We start from the raw sequence: 15,000 nt of genomic DNA on the forward strand, positions 1-15,000 counted from the left end.
AAACAATCAGTTTTATCATCAACATTCAGTCACTGCAAATATTTAAAGACTAGCCTCTTACCATAAGTTAGAATGGACTCAAAGTACATGATAGATAGATTTTGGTTTAGCTTTCGCTTGCTATCCGTTTTTAGCATGACTTCTCAACATTACTTTATTGGGTTAGGCGCACATGGCTAATTTGCATGCGTGCACAGGACTGGCTGGTTTCGCAAGGCAAATAATAGAACATATTTAATTATCTTTCTATCTGTCTATCTATCTATCTATCAACCCATGTGTCTAGTTTTAATGTGATGTATTTTGTGTAGGCTATACTGTGTGAGCCAAAATACCTAAATGAATTCCCGACGATTTGTGTCGTTTGGTATTAATAAAGACTTGACTAGGCTATCTATCTATCTAGGCTATTAATTACCAATTATTCACCGAAGGCGAAGTGAATAGTGGGGAATAGCCCCAGAGACCGAAGGTCGAGGGTGCTAGTTAATTAAATGTTTTAGTAGCCTATACTACACGTGAACACTGCAAAAACAAACAAGATAACACTTTTTGTCTGGATTTATTAGTTTTTATTAGCAGACATTTTGCGATGAAAACAATATCGAATTTTAGATGTAAATCATGGGAAATTGGCCAATATCCCGAGAGAGCAAACCAAATTGCGCCATCTTAGGAGGTTCATGTGTAGCATATACTAACTATATATAATATCGATGTATTTATCTATGTATCTGTATAATCTGCTGAACACTCTCTTACTAGTCTCTACTCTCAAGGGTCTCAATGCGGCTTTGGTCCGTGTCTCCCCAACGTGACATCATGCAATGCATTCTGGGGGAAATGAGAATCAATAGCAAACTGCTAAAATAGTACCTACTTTTCGTATTACATTCCGTTTTGTGATACCCGTCAACATTAAATACAATATATAACAGTTTAAAACTTTATTACCATCAAGCAAATTGCACAAATTCGTTGGAAAATAAACCCTGCAACACGGCCTTTAAGGTGGTAAACAATTATCGAAAAGTATCCAGTATTTAGCTTAGTATTTAGTTTAGACACAAAAACCAACAGACCGGATCAAGCAAAGGGTAAAGAAAAAAGTTGTGTTTCTCTGTAGGGATCCTTTGCATAATGTTGTCAGACATTTATACAACTTACTAACAATCTCAGCCTGTCAGTGGCAAAAACAAAAGGAGGGACATTTGGGGTGTGATTCAGAGGATGTGCATTGACGGGGAACTATTTCCCCTAAGGGGCAATAGCGGAGCCATTGGGGAGCCATTGCAGCCTGTTCGCGGTTGCAATGGCTCAAGCAACCTTGCTCAATATTGGACTGATTTAAAAAATATCGTCCACATCAGTCACTCATACCCAAAACAATGGGAATAAGTGATTACAGAGTTATCCTTTAGGGCAGTGATGGGATTTAATGATTTTAATTTACTTTACTCTCATGCTGATGATACATAGACTGTGTACAGACACCCTCAGTGTTAATCCCTGAGTCAGAGGGATTGAGATGACCTCTTGGCCTTCATAGTGTCATCCTCCTTCATGACGACAAATGGAGACTATATGAATAATATGAGTTGGTGTCATGTGGAAAGATGGTCTTATGATCCAGCTAACAGCCTAGGTGGTTTTCTGCGTCACCAAACGAAGGCTAAAATTAAATTATTTCAATTGAATAAAGAACACATTTGTGGATGTCATGTGGTGTAGGGAAGAAATTCCGCCTCAGTGTCTAAATCCCAACTCAATAATCGTAAACTGAACGTTTTGACTGAACCTTTATAAATCCTTCCCTATTCCTTTCTGTGTCTCCGTCTGTGGTTATGTGTGTTGGTGCATATAAATGAGTGTGTTTGTGTGTGAGTGTGTGTGTGTGTGTGTGTGTGTGTGTGTGTGTGTGTGTGTGTGTGTGTGTGTGTGTGTGTGTGTGTGTGTGTGTGTAAGTGATCATGTAAACATGAATGTGTGTGTGTGTGTTTGTGAGTGAACATGCAAACATGTATGCATGTGAATCTGTGTGGGTGTGTGTGTGGGTTGATGCTCGAACATGTGAACATGTATGTGTGTGAATGTGTGTGTGTCTGTGTGTGTGTGTGTGTGTTCTCTGAGCACCTAAGTCAGCGAGAAAGTCGAAGCCCACCATGTCGTGACAACCAGCGATGACCACTACTCACACCCCCTCCTGCTTTTCCTCCAGAGGAAGGAAACGGGGAATAGCTAGAGAGTGTGTGTTAATGCATGCGTACGACGGTGCCTGTGTGTTCCTACTGTATGTGTGAGGCTGTCTATGTTTTCCGCGTGTAAGCGAGGGAGAGAGAGAGAGAGAGGGAGAGATCACAGCATGGGTGTCTCTCGCCCTCATGTTCTATTAAACAGGATCTATAGAGCAGGGGTCCTTCCGAAGTCTCCCTCAAGATCCCCCGCCTCAGCACTAACACCTCCGACCGCGCCAAGGACGGACTGTTTGTTTTGGAATGTCGGCGTTCCGGAGTCAGGGGAGAGGCCATGAGTCAGCACTGCTGGACCCCCCCCCCCCCCTACCTGCCATGCATTGATTAATTATTAAGAGACATTTAATGTCACCTAACATCCAGGCAATGTGTGAATGTGTGTGTGTGTGTTTGCGTGTTTGAGCGTGTGTGTGTGTCTGTGTGTGTGTGCATGTGTGCATGTGTGTGTATATGTATGTGTGTGTTTGTGCACAGGGCAGGGAAGTGGAGGTAATTAGCAGGAGTTTGTAATAGCATGAAGTGGAGTGGTTGGAACAATGAAAGGCACTTGACAAGTGTTGACTAGCGAGCTAACACACACTCACACACACACACTTCTGTATTTTGTAAAGAACTCTAATACACAAATATATATTTATTCAATATATATCGAAGAGAACAATCTGGCCATGAATAAATAATTATAATTTCATGTAAACACATGAACTTAAACAATGAATGTTTGTATTAATGTTTTTCAATAATAGCTGATATAAAAGCGTGTGTTTGATAATATTTGATGGAAAGCATTGCCTTCCATCAAAAACCTGTGTTGTTCACTCCTGTTCTCTGGTAAGGATGAAAAAAATAGCAGTTCATACTGGGTTCATTTTTGTTGAATAATGAACAGGTCAACACACAAACCCATGACTGGCTAGAAATAAATTGCAGTGCGGCACCAATGTTACCTGAGAGCTCCAGCTGTGTGTGTTTGTGTGTGCCTGTGCACATATCATATGACATAATATGTGTGCGTAGGCGTGTTTGCATGTGTTGTTGCATCTCTTAGACATTTGATATGTGTGTTTGTCCTAACGTCTGTGTCTGTCTGTTTCTGTGTGTGTATGTGTAGCAGGTTCAATGAGCGAATGGTTTGCTTGGAATGACACGGAAATCTTTTATTTGCTTCAACTATGACAGTCCAGAAATGATAAAACCGCTACCGCGGGTCCGCGGTCATAGGGAGCGTTCCCGGAGACTTTCTCATAACGTAGTTCAGGGGCTCCAGTCCTCTGTCTCTGCTCCCGATCCCTCCGTGCTACAAGATAAAGCAGGCACGTAAATACACACTCCCTGATTGGTCTGATTGCGAGCAGGTGTCCACAATCAGACCCAATCCACCAAGCCGATCCGGTGTGCTCCCCACATGCCCATACTCCCGACATGCCCCAACACTGCCCCTGCAGGCCAGACGCCGTATGTCCCCCCCCAGTATGTGTGTGTGCTTATGTGTGGGAGAGTAAGCATGTGCATGTATGAGTTTGTCTTTTGTGTGTGTGGCTGCCTGTAGACAGGCATGCATGTTGTGTTTTTGTGTGTGTGTGTGTTTGTGTGTGTTTTATTGTGTGTAAAAATGTGTGTTTAAATACAACCTAGAGTCTATGATGACTAGCTTCCCGGAGGCTGAGCGTTGGTGAGACAACAGATACCAGATGGGAGATAGATGCAGTGTATTGTGTATGGCAGCTGTCTCATGCACGCTTGTAGACTTAAGACCTAACAAAAGTTCCTTCACTGGAAATCCTTTAATGTGCAATAAATTTGAGAAGGCAGAGTCTGACAAATAAATGCTGGAATGACTGATAGCATATGAAACACACACACACACACACGCGGGTCTGCATGCACGCACACACACATACGCACACATATTTGTGTGTTTGGGCATAAAAACACACACAAACACACACGCACGCACGCACACACACACACACACGCGCACACACACACACACACACACACACACACACACACACACACACACACACACACACACACACACATACAAATACAGTATGCATGTTCTTTTGAACTCTTTGAACTGTGTTTATATACATTTGATTTTTTTGTCCACATGCATTTTGTGTGTTCTTTGAGGTTCTTTGAGGTAAACACTGGGATGACTTTTTGAGGTGTGTAATTTGGTGTCTGTCTGCATCATCAACTGTGTTTGAGACTTCAAAAACATATGATTATGATGTGTAAATGGTATGTATGGTATGTGTTGTTTATGTGTGTGTGTCTGTGTGTGTGTGTGTGTTTGTGTTTGTGTTTGTTTTGTGTTTCTGTGTGTGTGTGTGTGTGTGTGTGTGTGTGTGTGTGTGTGTGTGTGTGTGTTTGTGTGTGTGTGTGTGTGTGTGTGTGTGTGTGTCTGTGTGTGTGTGTGTGTGTGTGTGTGTGTGTGTGTGTGTGTGTGCGCGCGCGATGGTGTGCCTTTTTGTATCCTACAGTAAAACCTGTAGGACTCCATATGACCTCGTCACCAAACAGTTCTCTCAGGACGGACACAATGACTCTGTCTTGAACTTCTTCCTATACAAAGCATCCACACCTCAAAAAAATCCCTATTATCTTCTTGCCGTATTGCACTACACTTCACACTTCACGCATCGTCATGAACATTGAGCTTTAGCACAGGTGAATATTCGAAAATAACAACACCAGATTTACCTCAATGGTTTTATGCACTTTCATATAATAAGTAATACCCATTTAAGTGTAGGTATGGTGTCCCTCATGCAGTGCCTCTAAACGGATGCCAGCTTGTGTAAATATCAAACCCCACCAGTCCACCAACCGCTGGTCCACGTTCCTCAAAAAGTTAATTTGGGGCAAGCCTGTCGCACAATGATTGCTTTCTGAGCAAATCCTCACCCAGGGCAAATTTAATCTCTCTTTTTAATAACGCACTACATTCAAGTTCAATATTGTTTTCATAACAAGCATATAAATTCAGTGGTCCCACTTAATCTCGTATAATAATACTCATACATGCACAGATTGTATATGAAGTGTTTCTATAAGAAGATGCACTAGAGATGCACCCTGCTGTCTCCACCCTATGCTTGGACAGTTTGGTTCCAGGCATTCAGTGTGAGGCAGCAGAGTGCTGCGACGTGTGTGTGTGTGTGTGTGTGTCTGTGTGTGTGTGTGTGTGTGTGTGCTTGTGTGTGTGTGTGTGTGTGTGTGTGTGTGTGCGTGAGCAGGTGCATGTGTGTGTGTGCGTTTGCTGCAGTGGCCCTGTTCTGAAGGGCAAACAGTAGGTTCCCTGGTCAGCATGATGTAGGTCTCAAGGGGGGCTTCCTGGATCGATACTCTTGCATCTGCCCCTCCTACCCCTGACCCCCCCCCCCCCCCACCCCCCCCCCCGGCCCTCTCGGCTCACCTCGACATTGGGCTATTTCTGGACTGTATGGATTCCTACGGCTGCCTGCGATCAATGAGCCGAACCTCCCTGTCACTGTAGTGGCTGTGCGTTCCAAACCCCAGCCTCTTGCTCTGTCCCGCACGCACGCAGCGCACGCCGACTCCCTCTTCGTCCCCCACGGCTTGTGTCGGCTCCTTTCAATGCACCGTTAAAAAAAAAAACATTTTCAATGTGTAACGGTCCTTAAATCAACGGGAAGTCAGTTGAGCGCAGCTTCGGAACAGAGCATGGGGACAGCCATGATGTGATGCAGTACGTTAATAACACAAACGGCCGACAAATAATGCAGGGATTTTTTTGGCGTTGGCCTTTTTCGGTAGCGTGAGGAAAATACATTATATTCATAAATCATACCTCTTTTGACTGAGCTGTGTCTTTATCTCAGACGTTACGTGCTTTCGAGCACGCCTCTCCAATACAACCATGAAAAGACTTTCTGATGAGGCAATTGTACTCAATTGAATTGAATTGACCTGTAACCTAACGTGCTCAATTAAACACATCTGGCTAAACGATATCAAGCAGTTAATAGCACACACACACAGACACGCGCTCCCTGTCTATATCTGATAAGATATAAGATAACGGGAAAGCCATCTGTTGCCATTGTGGTGTCTTGCTGTATTGCAACAATAGTACGAAGCAGCACCACAATGGCAACGCAAAGCCATGATTTCCTCCAGCTGGCTCCACTAATCAGCAGAACAACAAGACTCCCCCGTGTGTCTTTGTTAGCCTTCAGCAGGGTGCCGTTCGGCGGAGAGAGGGCTGATTTGGCTTAACACTTTAACGTTGAGGGCTTTGGGCTGTGGCTGGTCAGAGGTCAGGAGTTAGGGGGAGAGGGAACAGGGCGAGACTCGGTTCAGGAAGAACCCCAACGGAGAGAAGATGAAGAGATTAACTCGGGAATCCCAAACAAACCACTGATCCGCTTCCAACGCGCTGCCCTGGCCACAGTGATGTGTGTTCATACCTCACACTGTCCCGTTCACTGTGGAGAACAGGATGTAATGATGATTGTGGAAGAAAGGGAGGAGGATGATGGGGATGATAACAAAGCTGATGATGTGTTGATGAGGGCGGAGGATAAGGGAGACGATGACGTCACGACAATGGTTGTCGATTAGGAAGACGATGATGTAATCGCAACGGTGAGGTCATCGATGATGAGGTGACAATGACGCTGATGAGGACGACGATGTATGATGATGACGAGGGCGGTGAACGTAACGGCGTTTTGTGTTCCCCTCCTCCCTCCAGCCGTGTTCTGGGGAGACATCGCCCTCGACGAGGAGGACCTGCGCATGTTCCACATCGACAGGACCATAGACCTGACGGAGCGCCCGCACACGCACACGCACGGCCGACAGGGACACACCACCGGTGAGCGGGCGGCCTCGGCCACCTCAACTCGTGTGAACCCTCTCTGCGCTATGTCACTGCTCCACACACACACACACACCCCCACACACACACACACACACACACACACACACACACACACACACACACACACACACACACACACACACACACACACACACACACACACACACACACACACACACACACACACACACACACACACATACACACTGGGGTACAACGAGCGAACCTAGTGTTACAGGGAGATATAGTAATGCCAGTGTGTGTGTGTGTGCGTGCACTGTATGTTTGCGTATTTGTGTGTATCCATCTGTGTGTGCGTCTGTCCGCGCGTGTGTGTGTGTGCTCTTGTGTGTTCAGCATTTTCTCTGCCAAATTCTCCCCTCAGATTGAATATCATTTGGAAAACCTAGAGGAGTTGAAAAGCTAGGTTGCAAATGCTGATCTTTGAAAATATAACAAAGAGGGGACACTTTAATACACCCCAATTGACATACTTCCCGTATTTCACCAGCAATAGTTCGCATTTCTCTAAACATTGAACATATAACGAGTTTCCAAGTCGATTATATCACGAAGCCTGAAGTTGTGCCTTCAGACCTCAGAGTCCTCTCTCTCCGTGTTAGGTGGCCAGGAGGAACAGGACATTGCCAAGAAGAGGAGTTCTCTGTATCTGCTGTTGGAAAGGATACGCAGGTTTGGCTTTGGTAAGGACCGTGACCTCCGACCTTTCTCTGATATGCCGCCAACGAGACCTTTATTTATTATTCATCTGTAGAAAAAGATATTAAAGTAATAAACATCAATATAATAATAATCTGATGCCAGAAGTTTCAAGGGTGTGGGTTTCTCTCTATTATTTGTTCTGTGTAAAGTTATTTTACAATGTACTGGTCTCTTAAAGGTCTTGTTCATGTCTAATAATAGAAACCTATCTTTACTTGTGAGAAGTGAGAATCACAATATTACATCTAAATGTCATTCTCATTTTTATTTAGGTTATTAACATACATAGACACACAAGTCACTTATACCCCACTGACGCACAATTATATCTTTCATTCTGTCTTTCCTCCGTTCTTTTTTCTTCCTTTGCTTCCTTTTTCTTCTTCCGTTTTTGATTTTCTTCTTCTTTATTTCTTGCCTTTTCTTTCTTTCTTTCTTTCTTTCTTTCTTTCTTTCTTTCTTTCTTTCTTTCTTTCTTTCTTTCTTTCCTTCTTCCTTTCCTTCCTTCCTTCCATCCTTCTATCCTTCCTGTCCCTCCTCCCTCCTGTCCTGTCCATCCTTCCTGTCCCTCCTCCTTCCTGTCCGGTCCATCCTTCCTGTCCCTCCTACCTCCTGTCCGGTCCATCCTTCCTGTCCCTCCTCCTTCCTGTCCGGTCCATCCTTCCTGTCCCTCCCCCTTCCTGTCCGGTCCATCCTTCCTGTCCCTCCTCCTTCCTGTCCGGTCCATCCTTCCTGTCCCTCCTACCTCCTGTCCGGTCCATCCTTCCTGTCCCTCCTCCTTCCTGTCCGGTCCATCCTTCCTGTCCCTCCTACCTCCTGTCCGGTCCATCCTTCCTGTCCCTCCTCCTTCCTGTCCGGTCCATCCTCCCTGTCCCTCCTACCTCCTGTCCGGTCCATCCTTCCTGTCCCTCCTCCTTCCTGTCCGGTCCATCCTTCCTGTCCCTCCTCCTTCCTGTCCGGTCCATCCTTCCTGTCCCTCCTCCTTCCTGTCCGGTCCATCCTTCCTGTCCCTCCTACCTCCTGTCCGGTCCATCCTTCCTGTCCCTCCTCCTTCCTGTCCGGTCCATCCTTCCTGTCCCTCCAGACTCTCTCCCTAGCAACCTCAGCAGGGCCTCTCCGGGGTCCGGCCCCCCCGGTGGGAAGGGGGAGAAGCCCGCCAGCGCTCTGAAGGGCCGCTTCCCCCGCGCAGCCACGTCCCGGGCTGAGAGGATCTGGCCCGGGGGGGTCATCCCCTATGTCATCGGAGGGAACTTCACAGGTTAGAGTCCCTTCACTTGAACGTGAACTCTCCCGCGTCCCAGCCCTCTCCTGATGATACATGAGCACATTATGCAAATTCAACCCACATTCACCCTCTCATGAGAGCACATCATGTTAAGTGTTGGCTTGTGTGTGTATGTGCGCTTGTTGGGTCTGGGCGTGTGTGTGTGTGTGTGTGTTTGTGTGTGTGTGTGTGTGTGTGTGTGTGTGTGTGTGTGTGTGTGTGTGTTCCAGGTAGTCAGAGGGCCATGTTTAAACAGGCCATGCGTCACTGGGAGAAGCAGACGTGTGTAACGTTCATTGAGAAGACAGACGAGGAGAGCTACATAGTGTTCACCTACCGACCCTGCGGGTGAGGCCTGTGTGTGTGTGTGTGTGTGTTTATAAGGTGTGTTTTGTGTTCCTTGTGTGCTTTATTGTGTATCTTTACGGCTGTGTTAATGAACTTGTGTGTGCATGTGTGTGTGGGTGTGTGTGTGTTTGTGTGTTTGTTCGCACAAATGTGTACATGTATCTTGGTGTACTTATTTCTGTATTTATTTATGTTTTTGTGTGTGTGTGTGTGTGTGCATGTGTGTGTGTGTGTCTATTTGTGTGTGTGTGTGTGTGTGTGTGTGTGTGTGTGTGTGTGTGTGTGTGTGTGCGTGTGTGTGTGTGTGTGTGTATGTGCGTGTGTATATATTTGTTTATATGTGTTTGGCTCTATCTATGTTTGTTTGTCTATGTGTGTGTGTATGTTTCTCTTTATTGTCTTTCTATGTATGTGTGACTATGTGTGTGTGTGTCTATGTGTGTGTGTCTATGTGTGTGCGTGCCATATATCTGTGTGCGTGTCTGTGTATGTGTGCCTACGTCTGTCTCTATATATGTGTGTGCGTGGCTATACGAGTGCGTGTCCGTGTGTGTGTGAGCAGAAGGCGCGCTAGTGACCCTGGTCACAGTGAGAGACGACACGGTCACTCAACAATGGCTGTGCTTTCCTTCCTGTCCTGCTTCTGCTTCCCCATCTCCCTGGCCTCTGCGCTCCGGGCCGGACCGTCCACGCACACATGTGCATGTGGGGACTGTTTATTTATTTATTTTACAGTCAGAAGACACGCATTGTTCGGCAGAAGCGTCCGCACGCGGGGGTCAGAGTGTGTTTTTACAGTAGCTGAACCTCAGCGGCGGACAGTCAGTCAGTGTAAGGTTGCAGAACACGTTGAAATCAGTACTTTTTTTCCTCAAACACACACATACATACAAGCAAGCACACACACACAAATACAAGCAAGCAAACACACACATACACACACACGCAAACACTTACACATACACACACACAGGTATACAAGCAAACACACACACACGCACCTTTTTGACTGAGCTGCTTCCCCACGGAGCCGTGTGATTGGTCCTGACAGTGGGCGTGGCCGCCGCCAACAAGGCATGAAAGATTATCAGAGTTAAAGGTGGAGTGTGTAGAATTGAGGTGGCCACTAGCGGGGTGGTGGCAGATTCTAACAGACTGAATGAATCCCCTTCATCCCTTACCAAGGACAAGTAGCCAAGTGTCAAGGGATAAGGTTCCTTGGTAGATTAATGAATTGTGTTTAGCTCATTAGTCAGTACAAATGACAATTTGGTCTTCGCTTAGAATGATGGCTCTGAATGAGACTGTACACCACATTGCAATTTCCACTTTGCGAAAAAGCACCTTTAATTTTATTCGCACCATGTTCTATTTTTTTATGGCTCTAGCCTGCGAGTAAATCAGTTCAACCGATCATAACCTTGTGTCTTTGTTAAGGTCACCATGGTCACAGTACAAGGTTTAGTACATGGCCGAGTTAAAGCCTAGTTTTGTTTCTCAACGCACAGTCCTCATGGGAATAACACACTCCCCTCCACCCAAAAACTCTGAGCGGGAACATGATCTATTTTTATTGAATTAGAACGCGTTCCCTCCTAGAGTCGCTGATCAGTTCTGGACGACTGCAGAAACATGGCGGTGCAATATGGTGCACTCCGTGGAAGAGGAGACTCTCCCTATGTAGATATAAAGATCTCCGTCTGAGCTGACGAAAACACAAGGATTCTTATTTTCATAGGATTATACCAACAATTAAAACATACTTATGAAAAGTATTCTCCATTTCTGCCGCTTTTGTCCGGCAGATGCCACTATAGTCGACAACCTTTAATCTCACCAACATTTAAACAGCACTGTTAGCCATGAACTGTGGCATACATTGTGGGTATTTTTCTTAAATTCTCTCTGACTGTGCACTGCTGACGTGTAACACACCCATTTAGGTTCATGTATAAAACACACCAAAGAAGATGTGTGCAGGCAGATCTGCAGATTCTTGATCGACGACCGATGCACCTCTCTGGATTCTGATTGGCTGACTTGATCAGAGATTAAACGCTGTAATCTGATTTATAAATACCCTGCTGCCAGGCCTAGGAAGGTGCATGTGTGCGTTGTAGAGAGAAAGGGACAGAAAGGGAAAGGGAGAGGGCAAGAGAGAGGGGAGAGAGTAGGGGACTAAGTGTGTGGAATAGAGAGAGAGAGAGAGAGAGAGAGAGAGAGAGAGAGAGAGAGAGAGAGAGAGAGAGAGAGAGAGAGAGAGAGAGAGAGAGAGAGAGAGAGAGAGAGAGAGGGAGAGAGAGAGAGAGAGAGAGAGAGAGAGAGAGAGAGAGAGAGGGGGAGAGAGAGCGAGAGAGAGAGGGGGGGATGTGAGAAGAGAGAGAGAGAGAGAGAGAGAGAGAGAGAGAGAGAGAGAGAGAGGGAGAGAGAGAGAGAGAGAGAGAGAGAGAGAGAGAGAGAAGGAGAGAGGGGGGGGGGGGAGAGGGAGAGAAGTAAAAGGGACAGTGCAAGAGAGAGGAGAAACTGGTAGAGGTAGGGACAGAGCAAGAGATAGGGAGAGAGAGGGAAAGAGAGATAGGAACAAAGCAAGAAAGGGGGAGGGAGACATAGTGACAGAGAAAGAGAGAGATAGCGAGCGAGGGGGAGAGAGACAGAGAGAGAAATGGGCAGATAGACAGAGAGAGAGAGAAAGAGAGAGAGAGAGAGAGAGAGAGAGATTGAATGAGTGAGAACATGTGAGTGAGAAAACGAGGGTAGAAGAAGATACAATTAGTTGTCATACTTTTGAGAGTGAGAAAGATTGTTTGCATTTATTAGTCAATGGCCTGTTTGACGTATCTTTCAATTGCTCTTTATCAAGTTCTCTGTCAGAGTTAGAAGAGGCTGAGAAGGTGCACATTAGCTCGAGTGACTCCTAATCCTTTCTCCACACTCAGCCACTCAGCTTCTTGGTTATCTTTAATCACATTTGCTGCCTGGCACCGACGTCTCAGGCTGCCCAAAAGGCAACGTGTGTATTTGTGGTGTGTATCAGTGGTGTATGTATGTGTGTGTGTGTGTGTGTGTGTGTGTGTGTGTGTGTGTGTGTGTGTGTGTGTGTGTGTGTGTGTGTGTGTGTGTGTGTCTGTGTATGAAGTCTTGCCTGCTTGTATGCTTGTGTGCCTTTGTTGAGTAATTTACTAACTCAAAGCCTCTGAAACTGCAGGTTTATCAGAGCGATTTGTGTGTGCGTGGGTATTAATGTGTGTGTCTGTGTGTGTGTGTGTGTGTGTGAATACGGCTTCATGCTGCTGGTGGACTGGATGTAGTAACAGGCAGGAAATCCTGGAAACATCAGTCGCTGTGTGTGTGTATGTGTGTGCTTTGTGTGTGTGTGTGTGTGTCGGTGTGTGTGTGTTTGTGTGTATGTGTGCGTGTATTTGTGTGTGTGTGTGTGTGTGTGTGTGTGTATGTGTGTGTGTGTTTGTGTGTGTGTGTGTTTGTGTGCTTGTGTGTGTGTATGTGTGTGCTTTGTGTGTGTGTGTGTGTCGGTGTGTGTGTCGGTGTGTGTGTGTTTGTGTGTATGTGTGCGTGTATTTGTGTGTGTGTGTGTGTATGTGTGTGTGTGTTTGTGTGTGTGTGTGTTTGTGTGCTTGTTTGCTTGTATGTGTGTGTATGTATGTGTTTCTGCGTGTGTGTGTGTGTGTGTGTTTGCTTGCTTGTATGTATGTGTGTGTTTGTGTATGTGTGTGTGTGTGTAATTGCTTGTATCTATGTGTTTGTGTGTGTTTGTGTGAGTGTAAAGAAACCAATGCAATACACTTCATGTGTACGTTGAATAGCATTGGCCGCTAGATTTCCTTTCTCTTATGCACATTGCGTGTGTATGTCTTTCCCTCAGGTGTTGTTCCTATGTGGGTCGCCGTGGCAACGGGCCCCAGGCCATATCCATAGGGAAGAACTGTGACAAGTTTGGCATCGTGGTGCATGAACTAGGTCATGTGATCGGCTTCTGGCACGAGCACACAAGACCCGATCGCGACGATCATGTGACCATCATCCGGGACAACATCCAACCTGGTGGGATCCCAGACATATTATGCATATGCATATTATTAATAATGTTTGCTTTATTAATGGATTATGGTAATGTGCATTCATGTGACTTCATGTAATCATATGCTTAATATTTTTGCAATGACTTTCATGATGCTATCTTGACTTTTACCATTGTAAAGTATCCAGCTAATCGTTCTACAAATACAATGTATTATTATTGTTGCAGAGCCAGTGCACTCGTGTACCTTTCACACTGTTGCTCGGCACTGTCAGAGTGGGAATGAGTTTTTTAATGGCTGTTAAGTCACCCCACCCATTCTTCTCCCCACACACTCAAACCCCCCAGAAATGCATTGCCACTTCAACACTTGTTGGCTCCAAAACGATTGCTGTTTTTCCCCAATGGTATCTAGAGTCTTTACTTAGAATATTTATTTAGTTTAGTATCGGATACCTAAGCTTGGGAATTGCCTTGCATACAAATAATAACAATATGAATGTATGTGAATTGGTGGTAATGTGGTTGTCATTAGCTAAATGTGTGTTCATATTTGAATGTCATCCTCTTCCAGGTCAGGAATACAACTTCCTGAAGATGGAGCCGGGGGAGGTGAACTCTCTGGGAGAGGCTTACGACTTTGACAGCATCATGCATTACGCCCGGAACACCTTCTCACGGTACGCACACACACACACACACGCACGCACGCACGCACGCACGCACGCACAAGCACACGCGCACGCACGCACGCACGCACGCACGCACGCACGCACGCACGCACGCACGCACGCACGCACACACACACACACACACACACACACACACACACACTAACACTTAAGGCTAGGGTAGAGGACTCCCTGACCCCTGCCTGCTCCTTGTTCAAGTTTTGCTTTAGTTGTTTTGGATATAGTGTTTCCTTAATCACAACATATTTCATCGTTTTTCCTCCCCTATGAAATGATGTATGTACCCCTTTATGTATGGAAGTGTGTAGGTCGGTCTCTGTATGGCTATGTTTAACTGTGTGTATTTGGGGTAATGGGGATGTGGATGTGTGGGGTTACCTATGCACCTCTTCACGGGCTCCTCCTCCCTTCATCTCTGCAGGGGGATGTTCTTGGACACCATCCTCCCGTCTAGGGACGACAACGGGATCCGGCCTGCCATTGGCCAGCGCACCAGGCTGAGCAAAGGAGACATTGCCCAGGCAAGGAAGCTGTATAGATGTCCAGGTACTGACCCACTTCCTATCAGGACACGGCTCCCATGCTTGTCCCTGTGTGTGTGTGTGTGTGTGTGTGTGTGTGTGTGTGTGTGTGTGTGTGTGTGTGTGTGTGTGTGTGTGTGTGTGTGTGTGTGTGTGTGTGTGTGTGTGTGTGTGTGTGTGTGTGTGTGTGTGTATGAAAGAGTGTGTGTACGTGTGTGTGTGTGTGTGTGTGTGTGTGTGTGTGTGTGTGTGTGTGTGTGTGTGTGTTTGTGTGTATGTGTGTATGTGTGTATGAGTGAGTGTGAGAGT

The 15,000-nt window shown here is 45.9% G+C and overlaps 1 protein-coding gene across 2 annotated transcripts in view; it reads left to right on the forward strand.

Annotated features, from left to right (window-relative positions):
* Positions 1 to 15,000, forward strand: part of tll1 (tolloid-like 1) — a 43,891-nt gene that overhangs the window by 7,551 nt on the left and 21,340 nt on the right. For both annotated transcript variants that reach the window (XM_030352762.1, XM_030352761.1), the window contains exons 3-9: positions 6,979 to 7,101; positions 7,731 to 7,811; positions 8,915 to 9,088; positions 9,325 to 9,442; positions 13,323 to 13,501; positions 14,053 to 14,158; positions 14,592 to 14,716. In XM_030352762.1, coding sequence (XP_030208622.1) covers positions 6,979 to 7,101; positions 7,731 to 7,811; positions 8,915 to 9,088; positions 9,325 to 9,442; positions 13,323 to 13,501; positions 14,053 to 14,158; positions 14,592 to 14,716 — 906 coding nt within the window. The remainder of the gene's footprint in view (positions 1 to 6,978; positions 7,102 to 7,730; positions 7,812 to 8,914; positions 9,089 to 9,324; positions 9,443 to 13,322; positions 13,502 to 14,052; positions 14,159 to 14,591; positions 14,717 to 15,000) is intronic.

The sequence above is a fragment of the Gadus morhua genome, chromosome 3 (assembly GCF_902167405.1).
Source record: "Gadus morhua chromosome 3, gadMor3.0, whole genome shotgun sequence".
Classification (NCBI taxonomy): domain Eukaryota; kingdom Metazoa; phylum Chordata; class Actinopteri; order Gadiformes; family Gadidae; genus Gadus; species Gadus morhua.